Source organism: Lissotriton vulgaris, chromosome 10 (assembly GCF_964263255.1).
Source record: "Lissotriton vulgaris chromosome 10, aLisVul1.2, whole genome shotgun sequence".
NCBI classification, from domain to species: Eukaryota; Metazoa; Chordata; class Amphibia; order Caudata; family Salamandridae; genus Lissotriton; species Lissotriton vulgaris.
Genome location: NC_141698.1, coordinates 91,455,777 through 91,468,153, shown reverse-complemented (window position 1 = coordinate 91,468,153; position 12,377 = coordinate 91,455,777). Strand labels below are relative to the sequence as shown.

At 44.7% G+C, this 12,377-nt stretch overlaps 1 protein-coding gene across 1 annotated transcript in view; it reads left to right on the top strand.

Annotated features, from left to right (window-relative positions):
• Window positions 1–12,377, top strand: part of BAIAP3 (BAI1 associated protein 3) — a 564,909-nt gene that overhangs the window by 504,166 nt on the left and 48,366 nt on the right. The window contains exon 30 of the mRNA XM_086940582.1: window positions 4,456–4,576. Within this exon, the coding sequence (XP_086796708.1) occupies window positions 4,456–4,576 (121 nt within the window). The remainder of the gene's footprint in view (window positions 1–4,455; window positions 4,577–12,377) is intronic.

The window sequence follows — 12,377 nt, the reverse complement described above, 5'->3', positions numbered from 1 at the left end:
GTGAGTATCTGTGTAGCACCTGTAAGGAGCCAACTCTCTGGAGTGCTGGCCATGCAAGATCGAATTATTAAATTCAGAAATCATGGAAGCAAATCATGACTTCCCTCTCCTGTGATTTGTGATCCTGGGCACAACATGAGCACTGGGGACCTGTTCGGACCAGCACTGGGGGGTTCAGCTTAGTCACTACCCTTTCGAGATGGAACAAAGAGCCGTCTTTTTACCTATTTATTTGATGCAACAAGGGTGCCCACTTTTTTCCTGAAGGGGTCGAGCCCTTTACACTAACCATTGTCCCAACAAAATCTGACATCACCCCTCAGGAGTCCAGGGCCTTTCTCTGGGAGAGGAATGCATTAGCGCTGCTAACAGCCTCCCTTGCTCAACAACTTTAACAAGCATTGGCAAAGCGAATAGGTGTCGCCTATGCAAGAGCTATTGGTTTTGTCAATATGTTTTAGCAATGTTGTACACCATAGTGGTTGCTGTTCAGCGAGGCTAAAGGTTCGTGGGGTAAAGGAGAGTGGTGTGTAGTGCAGTGTTGTAAAGTGGAGTAGAATTTCGTGTTATAGAGTGGCGTACAGTAGAGCTGAGTTGAGTGGCATGGGGAGGAGTGAAGTGTCATGGAGAAGCGTACAGTGTTTTGGAGTGTCGTGGGGGGAATAGAGTGATGTAGAGTGGAAAGGCGTAGGGTTGAGTGGTGTAGAGTGGAGTACAGTATCAGAATTGAGTAGAGTGGAGTGGAATAGAGTGTTGTGGAGTGATGCATAGCAGAGGGAAGTGGTGTAGAGTGTGCTGAGTGGTGTAGAGTGATGTAGAGTAGAGTAGTCTAGAGCAAGTGGAGTAGATTGTCAGAGTGTAGTAGCATACAGTGGAGTAGAGTTGACTAGTGTGTCATAGAATAGAGTGGAGGAAAGTGGCATGGAGGGACATAGAGGGAGTTGTGTAGAGCATCGGAGAGTGGAGTAGTGTTGTAGAGTGCTGTTCAGTGGAGTGGGGTAGAGTGGAGTACCATGGAGTGTCATGGAATGAAGTGTCCTGGAGTGGAGTAGAGGGGCCTAGAGTGAATTGGCACAAAGTACAGTGGTGCAGAGTATATTGGCGTAGAGTGCAGTGGCACAGAGTGCATTGGTTTTGAATGAAGAAATGTAGAGTGCATTGGCGTAGAGTGCAGTGACATACAGTAGCATAGAGTACAGTGGCATAGAGTAGAGTGGTGCAGAGTAGATTGCAGTGGCATAGAGTGCATTGGCCTAGAGTACAGTCATGCAGACTAGAGTGTCAGAATGCAGGGACATAGAGTGCATTGGCCTAGAGTGTGGCGGGGTTGCAGTGCGGTGCAGAGAGTAATGACATAGAATACAGTGGTGCAGAGTAGAATAGAGTGGCCTAGAGTGCAGTGGTGTAGAGTGACGTAGTGTGCAGTGGCATAGAGTGCAGTGGCATAGAGTAGAATGTTGTAGAGGATAGTGGCATAAAGTGCAGTGGTGCAAAGTAGGTGGCACAGGTGAAGTGTCGTAGTGGTATAGAGTGCATTAGTTTAGAGTGCAATGGCATAGCGTAGACTGAAGAGGCATAGAGTGGTGCAGCATAGAGTGCAGTGGTGAAGAGTGGAGTAGAGTGGCGTAAAGTGCAGTGGCATAGAGTGCAATGGCGTAGATTAGAAAGTTTTAGAGTAGAGTGGAATGGAGTGGTGCAGGGTAGAGTATAGTGGTACAGGGTAGAGCGCAGTGGCATAGAGTGGTGTAGAGCAGAGTGGCACAGCATTGATTGCAATGGCGCAGAGTGGAGTAGAGTGGCATGGAGTGCAGTGGCGTAGAGTAGATTGTTTCAGAGTAGATGAAGTGGAGTGGTGCATGGTAGAGTATAGTGATGCAGGGTAGAGTGCAGTGGCATACAGTAGTGACATAGTGTGCAGTATCATAGAGTAGAGTGGCTAGCATTGATTGCAGTGACATAGAGTGGAGTGGCGCAGAGTTGAATAGAGTGGCATAAAGTGCAGTGGAATAGAGTGCATGGGATTAGAGCAGATTGTTTCAGAGTAGAGTGAAGTGGCATAGAGTGGAGTGGTGCAGGGTAGAGTGGAGTGGTATGGACTAGTGGTGTAGAGTGCATTGGCGAAGAGTGGAGTGGTGCAGAGTGGAGTGGCATAGACTGGAGTGATGTAGAGAGCAGTGGTGCATAGTAGAGTGGTGTAAAGTGCACTGGCATAGACAAGAGTGGTGCAGAGTAGAGTAGAGAGGCGTAGAGTGAAGTGGCATAGAGTGCAGTGTTAGAGTACATTGGTGCATAGTAGATCAGAATGGCGGAAAGTGCATTGGCATGGAGGGCATTAGTGGTAAAGAGTGGTGCAGAGCAGAGTAAAGTAGTAGAAACGGTCTATCTGGACACTGTGTTTGTTAGTATTGAGCAGTGGCGTAAAGAAAAATGGTAGTGTGGCATAGAGTCCAGTGGCAGAGAGTGCTGTGCTACAGAGTAGAGTGTCGTAAAGTGCAGCGTGCCATAGAGTGCATTGGTGTAGAGTGGTGCAGAGTAGAGTAAAGTGGCTTAGAGTAGAGTGGTGCAAAGTAGAGTGGCACAGAGTAAAGTGGTGTAGAGTAAAGTGGCGCAGAGTTCAGTGGCAGAGAGTGCAGTGCTGCAGAGTGCAGTGTCAGAGTGCAATGAACTATAGTGGTGTAGAGTGCTGTGCCACAGAGTATAGTGGCATACAGTGGAGGGGAGCAGAGTAGTTTGGCATAGAGTGCAGTGGCACAGAATGCAGTGTCTTAGAGTGGCGTGTGTGTAGGGGCATGGTGTAGAGTAGAATAGAGTGACAGAGTGCAGTGGCATACAGTAGATTGTTTCAGAGTAGAGGGAAGTGGTGTACAGTGCAGTGGTATAGAGTAGAGTGTCGTAGAGTGTAGTGGTGCAGAGTAGATTAAAGTGGTTGCAGAGTAGAGTGGCTCAGACTTTAGTGGTGTAGGGTTAAGTGGCCTAGAGTGGCATAAAGTACAGTGGCATAGAGTGCAGTGCTGCAGAGTATATTGTCGTAGAGAACAGTGGTGTATAAAAGAGTGGCATGGATTGCATTGACGTACAGTGCAGTGGCGCAGAGTAGAGTGGTGTAGAGTGCAGTGGCACAGAGTAGAGTGTATAGAAAGCAGTGGCATATAGAGCAGTGGCATAGAGTTCAGTGGTGCAGAGTAGAATTAAGTGGCATAGAGTAGTGACAGTACAATGGGGTTGAGTGCAGTGGCATAGAGTGCAGTGGCTCAGAGTGCGGTGGTGCAGTGTAGATTGGCATAGAGTGCATTGGTTTTGAGTAAAGTGGTGTAGAATGCAGTGGCATGTAGTACAGTGGCATAGAGAGGTGCAGAGTAGAGTGTAGTGATGCTGAGTGCAGTGGCCTACAGTAGAATGTTTCAGAGTTGAGTGCAGTGGTACAGAGTAGATGAGAGTGGCATGAATGGGATTGGCATAGAGATTGGCATAGAGTGCACTGGCGTAGAGTGATGTGGCATAGTGTGCAGTGTTGCAGAGTAGGGTGTCATAGAGTGCTGTGGCCAACAATGCTGCGGTGCATAGTAGAGTAGTATGCAGTAGAGTGCATTGCAACAGAGTAGAGTGTAGTGGTATAGAGTAACTTGGTGTAGAGTGGAGTGGTGCGAGTGGTGCAGAGAACAGTGCAGTGACGCAGTATGGAGTGGAGTGGCGTAGTAGGAAGTGGTGCAGAGTAGAGTGAAGTGGCTTGGAGAGGTGCAGAGTAGAGTGGAGTGGGGTAACGTGGAGTATGCATGGTATGGTAGCGTATTGCCATCACAGGCAACACATCTTCAATTGAAATTATCATTACATTTGCAATCATATACAGTTTTACTGATAAAAGTATACAGCGCACAAATTATAATGTTTGGACGTCTTCACCCACTGTATTGATTTTATCGTCAGCACAGTTTATTTACAGACATTTACATTTGTTGTGTGCTAGAAAAAAAATAACATAGGACAGTCTTCCTCAAGCAGACCCCGACCCCAGTACCCAGCATGATTGTCACATAAATCCTCTCCCTTTGAAGTCAGAGAAAGAAAAATAAACACCAAGCTCTATGAAAGACACATCCTGACACTTGACCTCTGTCTTTGAATGCATAGGAAATGTGACAAGATAGGAGCACAATTTAAAGGTGTGTTTACAGATTGCGAGCTTGTGGATGAATAAAGTAAACAAGGTTTGGGTAACGGGAGGGACAAACTAAAATGTGTTTCTTTAATTTTGTGTATTTTTTTGAGGTTCAAATAATTAAAATTGATTAAGCTGGGCTTCCCGTCTTCAAGTACTGACTCAGTGAGGATCCCCGGATTCTAACAATGATTCAGAGGGGGTGCCCAGATTCCAGTAATGATTATGTTGGGTCCACAGAAGTCAAAAGATTAAGAAGCACTGCTTTATTGAATTTTTTTTTTTTGCTTCTGCAGAGGTCAGCAGAACAGAGTAAATATGGAAGAATAAGTATTAAGTGTTATTATGAAGCTAACGAACAGAGGCTTTACGTTGAGGTCATGCATGCAGCGGATCTCATTGCACTGGATACTAATGGTAAATGCAGATGACTTATTTGGCAAAACTTACTTTGATGATATTGTAACTAGAAGGAACCTATATGCTATTGTACTATTTTGCTTAATCAATTGTTTCACTCTACACTTTTGATTGAAACATCATAGATACTCTCCTATATGACAATAAATTTGCAGTACGATTTATTATGTTATTACGTATTTTACCAATTAAATATACTTATCTTGTTCTGCATTCAGTTTGAGACTCATCAAGCACATTCTAGGATACTACTAAATAGTAATTTTTTCCAGTGAATTAAATAAATGCAATTAAGTCATTAATGGCAAATGAAGTGACTCAATCAGAACAAAGTTGCATTGAAATTGGACCTAAAAGGCAATAGAAATAAGTATTTAAATGGAGATAAATTAATGGGATGACCAACTATGTCCATACATTTACAAAAATACCCAACCCTTTAAGAACAAAAAATGCCCCATTTAAAAATCCTAAATACCAGTCTGTCTTAAGTCCCCCCCACAAAAATAATTAATAATATTGTAACCCTTAGCCGTCCAACTTATCACAACCAACTCTAGCTCATAGATACAAAACAACTCAAACCATTCACATCAATTACCTCAAAATTAAATTTGTGACACTCGCCCCCCACCAACCCCCATCTCAAGGTTTGCCCGGGCAATCAAACAAAATGCCATGATACATCTTCTTGGTCTGTACAATTGTTTCTTAACTTGAAGATGATTGGAGAATGGCGGTTAAAACTATCAATACTCAGTGGCCATCAACGTATCTAACAAAAACCCTTGCTTTGTTTCTAACACAGATCAAAATGGCCCGAGATACAAGTTGAAATTATATCTTGGGAACTTTGCTGTTGTTTAATGTATTCAAATAATATATCTTGTATTCCAGGTTTCAAGTTGGAGGATGCAAATTTGCCTAGTGAGATTTGCTCTGCATATGGAGGTACCATTTAATGAGTGTAAATGAGCATAGCCACTGCTCTTTGGATTATTGTGGGAGCCATCTTTGTAAGGATGAGTAGGATTTTCCAGTACCCAATATATCGCTGCAGCTTTGCAGTGAGAAGGTTCTTTTGACTAACAATCCCCGAGTATGCACTAACAGCAATGACAGCTGCTGCAATGACAGCTGCTGATCCTTTTCTAGCTGATGTTTTATTTTCTGGGTTGTAAGAAAGCCAGGCATGGCCACAGGGCCATTGCCTGTGCCATGCACCCATGCCATCTCCCAACCTGATGCAAGTTCTTGGAGACAAGATCTTATTTTGTTGTTTGTAGGTCAGAGATTTTTCGTGTTTTTTCACTTTTCTTCTACAAGTGTTTACATTTCTTCATTACCGGTGGAACTTCTGATGGTGTTCCACCACCATCTTATCCCCAAGCTTCTTGTTCTGTTCCCCACGCCAGGTATGCACCTTGCGCTTCATACAGCAGAGTGTGAACACTGAGGATCAGGTTGATCTCCTCCTGCTGTTTTTGGAGAATTTCTTCTGGCATGCTAGGTAATGTTGTGTCCTGGTCTAGCAACCTCCCCTCCGCCACCTGGTGAACTCTTACTCATGCTTGGATTTTAAGGGGGTCATTAGGATGGCGGGCGGATTGCCCCCGCCAGGCTGGCAGTAGCCACCGCCGGCCTGGCGGGGGCAATCCGCCCGCCATCCTCAGCTAAATGCCCCCCGCCATATTAATATGGCGGGGGTGACCGCGGCGGATGGAAAGACCGTCCGCCGCTTTTCCGCCCCGGTCGCCTTACGACCGGGGCGGAAAAGGTCTAACATGGTGGTGGTGTCTATTTGACACCGCCAGCCATATTAGGATGGCCCAGGATAGATGCCTTTCCGTGGCGGCGATGCCGCCACGGAAAGGCATGCGGTCTTCACTTCAGGGCCCCCTGCGGGCCCCTGGAGGGAAGGAGAGGTGGGGGTGCACAGGGGGGGTACCTGTGGTAACCCCCTGCATTTGCATTAACAAAGCGGCAGGCAACACGCGGTGCCTGCCGCTTTGTTAATGCAAATGCATTTGTGCATGTTTAGCATTGTGGCGGGCGGTGCTGAGAGTCCCGCCCGCCACAATGCTAAACATGCAGGATGCGCCCGCCACAGTGGCGGGCGCATCCTAATGCCCCCCCATGGGACCCCCGCCCTTATGGCGGGCGGTCCCAAAGACCGATAGGATGGCAGGCAGACTAAGTCCGCCCGCCATCCCAATGACCCCCTAAGTGTCTCTGCATGGTGGTTATTCCAAATGATTAGTGGCCTCTTGACATTGCAGAGATTACATGTAAATCTGCACACATTTTCTTTTCTCCTCTGAGTGCCTACAAAAGATTTAACAGATTAGAGTAGTTTTCTCTTCCATCCTCAGGCACAGCACATCTCCCTCCTCCCCCCACCCCCCATGTTCTAGTGCTGTTGATTTTCCTAGCAGGCCTTCCTTTCCTGACTGAGACATCATATCTGAAAATCCAGCATTGTATTGTTGAAACAGACTACATTGTCTCTTGCTTCATAGTAAATGTATTTCTGCCAGTTGTTGAAAAGGAAGTAGCACTTTTTATTCTTGTGCAAGGTTACCTGACCTGGCAGCCAGTCAGCATCCTAGAATAGCCTTTAAAATGTAAAATAGTCTGTCGATATCACAGGAAGTACATCCCTCATTCCTAGGCGCACCAGGTCCACGGTCTCACAAGGGCAGCATAATCGGTGCCCTGAAAAAAAGTCGAGTAAGGCAAGAAGACCCTCTAATTTTTTATGCGGACTGAGGGAGCTCTTTTAATGTTGCTACTGTTTACTTTTTTATATTTTAAATGCCCCCAAATGTGTTAGTAGTCTGAGGATTAGTGTTTCAAGCCACAGGAGTGGCATAGCCAATATGGCGCTGGCAGTCTGCCTTACCAACTAGACTGTGATGACGGCTATAATCTGCTGTCGAGTTGTTAAGGCCTCAGGCGCCATGTTAGGTGTATTGAGTCTGCGGTCTAGTTGTTGAGTCCGCTGTCTGCCAGTACCATTGCAGATGTGACAAATCCATGACCTTCAAAACTGGTCAAATGACTTTTTTTAAAACATATTTTCAGTGTAGTCGAATACACAGCCCTAAATTAAGTGCCTGGATACGAAATGGTCAACGAGAGCACAGAGCTCCCTCAACCAATGGGAGGGCATTATTTTTTTTTAAATAGTCCAAGGGTCAGGTCCTTATACTACGACAGACTAAAACGTTCGAGATATGTAAAAGTGTTTTCAAACCATGCAGTATCTTTTTTAAACACATTCCTCAAAAACTGGACAATGTATATCATCAAACCAAAAAAGCATGCTTTCTGACTAAAGTTGAACTTTCAGGCAACGTTTAAGGTAAATCCATTAGCAATTTTTGCTGCAAGGGTAAGCACAATTTCCTATGGTACCTAAAAGGGGAACACACATCTTTTTTTACTGCCCTTAACTTTTCCCCCCCCTGCATGGAAATGAACAACAATAGGTATGCTAGATGCTAGCTCACTAGGCTAAGTGATTGCCAAGTTTTGTGCCGACTAATTTATTCATGTGGCACTACATCTATCTATCTATCTATCTATCTATCTATCTATCTATCTATCTGTCTATCTGTCTATCTATCTATCTATCTATCTATCTATCTATCTTTCTTAACTTAGCATATTCTGCCCCTTGCATACATGAGTTGGGGGTGGAGCCAGAAGATAGAGAAATACTTGACTGGAGATTACTTTGCATAAATTACAAGTTCACTAAAGTGACCCATATAGTAGTAAATGTTTGGCAAGGTCTTTATTGATGGATCCAACCACAACTCCATTCAAGTGCTTCAAAGTTTTAAACGTGGGTGTAATTAAGTAGCTCTGTTGTGAGATTTCATCAAACAAAGACCAGATAGTCTGCACCTTACAGATTAACTTGTGGTCATTTTGGAAGAGAAAAAAGCTCAATAGACTTTACTATTTCTTCGGAAAAATTCAAAAGGTTTTCATACTTCTCTTCTGGGGTGTGGAGTGGACCAAGCCTCTCAGTTTTTTGTTTGTTTAGTCACTTCGAAGAGATGTTTTGGACAATTCTTTGAGGCAGCTAGAGCAGTTTGATGTGAAAGGACTTAGGTCTGATAGTGTGAGATTCGTAGCTTCTTCCTGTGGCCCTAAAGTGAGTCACATTAGAAGGAAAGGGAAAGGTCTCTGGGTTTTCTCAAGCTTTACTAGGCCTTTTCTTTCTTTTTATAGATATTTCAAGAGCCTTGTGGAAGGGGTTGAGGGTTCTTCTTGCTTTTAGTGTACCAAATTCCTCAATTCAGTCCTTCAAGGGAACCAATAATGCCCTCATACTGGGATCAAACATTCCAATCATAAGTACAGAGACATTGGATGCCATTAGGCGGCCCACATATGATACCCCGGCGCACAGCCCCCAACTCACAAAAATCCTTCCCCGCTCACTATGTGACACTAGGCTCCCAGCTAAAGACATGGCAAGCTGTATCCCAGAAGATGAGGTAGGACTACAAAAAAACAATGTTTACCACACAATATGAATCTTGGTGCAAACTAGATGTAATCAATCGATCCAACATACTTCAACTTTTACAACACATACCCGCAAAAGCTTCCACTAAAAGTGAAGACACATTAAGCGTTCAATTTGACTTAATAGGTCAAGGCAACTCAAGAGAAACCTAAAAAAAATTGGAAAAATGCGGGCATGTCAAAAAGAGTGGTATCTGAAAAAGAAAAGTTTGCGAGCTGGGGAATCCTAGTTCATGCTGAAGAAGAGGAAAAATATCCGCACATGTTGAAAAAGTATGATCAAAGGCTGGTCCAACCAGGTCTCCTACCTGGGGTCCACTCACCTAAGGACCGAAAACCAAAACTGCTGGCCCAAATAAAGTAATATAAACTACCACACTCTTGGCCACATGCTGGAGGTTAAAAAAGCACCTGAAAATTAAGGTTAAGGAACAATTAAAAAGATACACAAACCTCTTGGGTGGTTCCAAAAGAGAAAACATCAGGAGGCAGACTGGTTAAACATGTTTTGACCTACTATCACAAAATAAACAGCAGTAATTTTGGTATCACATTAACACCTTATGTTATAGCAAGAGTGAAAGGCATATCTCAGGTTTAACTGACAAATAGATAACTCATGTTGCAGCCCAATACACTTAGACTCCAAATAACCTAATGCAGAGTAGTGAAACTTTATGCACCCTGTGCATGGCAAAGGACGCTAAAGTGTCCACACATCGTGCAAAGACAGAACATATATTGCTGGGTGTACACTACAGATCATAACCAAAATCTTAAAGAAGATACAAAGAGAGCACTGGGATCTAATGGTCTCCCCGGGTCTCTATTCAGGTAACAAACAGTCCTCACTCCGCTGTACCTAGAGTACAAAATAGAAAAGGATATTCTAGACTCATGGCGTGGTTCCCTACTTCAACCGATGTACAAGAAGGGGGATAATACAGACCCCAAGACCTACAGGCTCATTGCCTTATCGGACACCAATGGGAAGGCATACGCAAGCATCTACTAGAACAGTTAGCTAATGGATCACAGAAGAGGGCGTGCTTCCATTTTATCAAACCGAGGTCCGCAAGGGAGAATCGACAATAGCTAACATTGTGGCCCTCACCTATAAAATGCAACAAGCAGCCACTCCTATCAGCATTCCTGTTTTTCCTGCTTCATCAACTGCTCCGCTGTTTTTGACGGAGTAGTGCGCAATAAATTATGGCAGAATGCAAGATTGGAATATACCAAACAAACTGTTGAAAGACATTATGTCACTCTACACCAAGACATGGGTACGCATAAAGCTTTCTAGTGATACTGCAACATAAAAAATAAAAAATTCCAACATATTGTGGGCTCTAGCAAGGGTGTGTTCTTGCCCCTATTTTATTTAACTTATATACAGCAGACTTTTTTTTAAAATTAATTTATTTTATAGAATTTTCAAATACGGAACATAGGAATAAAGACAAAAAGCAATACATATCTGAAAGGAATAGACAAAACAATAAACAACAGAAAACAGCCGACTTGGGCCCCGCAATCGAGAGCTAACGTGGTGACTCCAAGGATTGGACACAACAAGGTCTTTCTTATGCAATACGCTGATGATCATATAGTAAGTAAAGTGAGTAAGATTTTGTTGAAGCACACAAATATCAAGGTGTCTCAGCGCTATCAGCAGAAAATCTCAAGGAAGAATCCGGTCAATGGTCAGTAGGTACAGCTTACCTTGTATGTGATACAAAGAGCCTTGTTTTGAGCTGTTTCCTAAAACAAGGCAGACTGGGCTGAGAGCTCAAGGTCAACGGAAGAGAATTCCAGAATTGACCTCCAAGGTATTGTAAACTCCTGCCCCCATCTAGTTCTCTTTGTCTTGGGGACATTTATAAATGAGCTGTTGTAGACCGTAGGGCCCATTGTGGGCAGTATCGAAGAAAAATTATCAGATGGTAGTGCAAGCACTTTCCAGTGTGGGGGAGCGTCAGGCGACAAGAAGGGCCACCTGAGCGCTCCCCCCTCCTTTATTCCCAGGGACGCGGGGAGAGGGCGGGCCGCCCCCTCCCCCCGCCCCTCGCCGCCTGCCCCTCTGACCCAGAAGTCTGTACCACGCCTTCCGGGTCAGGGATCGGGCGCCGGCCAACCGGTGGTGTGGCGCACACCTCCCGCGTAACCATTGGACGCCGGGAGATCACGCCCCCCACCCCCGGGAGCCAAGGGGAGAGGGGATCGCCGCACCGCCATGCGGGCGGGGGGGCCGAGGGCCCCCCCTTTTCACTTTCAGGAGGAGCCGGGCTGCCACGTTTTTCAGTGATTGTACCTTTGTAAGTACGGCTTTCGTGATGCCTCGATACAAGGCATTGCATTAACCTATCCTGGAAAGGATAAGCACGACCACAGCATTTTCTTTGGATATCCTGTGGGATGAAAGGGTCACTTTGTTCAGTTATCTAATGATAAAATAACATGTGGAGGTGGTATTGTTGGTGTGCTCTGCAAAACTGAGCTGGTCATCAAAGATCATGCCAAGATTTCTAACTTTTGGGACAGGTGTGGGTAATGGGCCGAAATCTGTTGGCCACCAGTTGAGTTCCAAAAGTTGGGGTTCTTCCCAAAGAAAATCACCTCAATGTTCTCAATATTTAGTTTTAAGAAGTTTCTTCACATCCAGATAGATACTTGAGTCAGACAATATTTAAGGTTTGAGGCAGCGGGACCATCATCTTTAGGAATGGCGACAATAATTTATGGGTCGTCGGCGTAAGAAACAGCCGACAACTCACAGGATTGTATGAGCTCTAACAGAGGGGTGATATAAATATTGAACAGCGTCGGGGATAAAGATGATCCCTGCGGGGCTCCACACAACAGGGAGAAAAGCTTAGATTTGAAGCCATTCAATTCCACTCTCTGTAACCTGTTAGTTAGAAATGAGTTAAGGAGGGCCAGGGCTGCCCCATCAATCCTGATTCTCTCAAGCCGCTTGATAAAGACCTCATGATTAAAAGTATCAAGTGCGGCTGAGAGATCGAGAAGGATTAGCGCTGCTCTTCCCCCCACATCCACAACTCTGCGAATTTCTTCATAGGCCTCCAGTAAGGAGTAATACTGGGCTCTAAAACCATGTTGATCCTGGTTCAGGGTTTCATTAGTTTCCTAAATACAATAAGATCCTTGTTCATTGCCTTTTCGAGGATTTTAGCCAGGAAGGGCAGTCGAGCGATCAGCCAAGAGTTTATCCTTTTAGACCCAGCGGAAATAG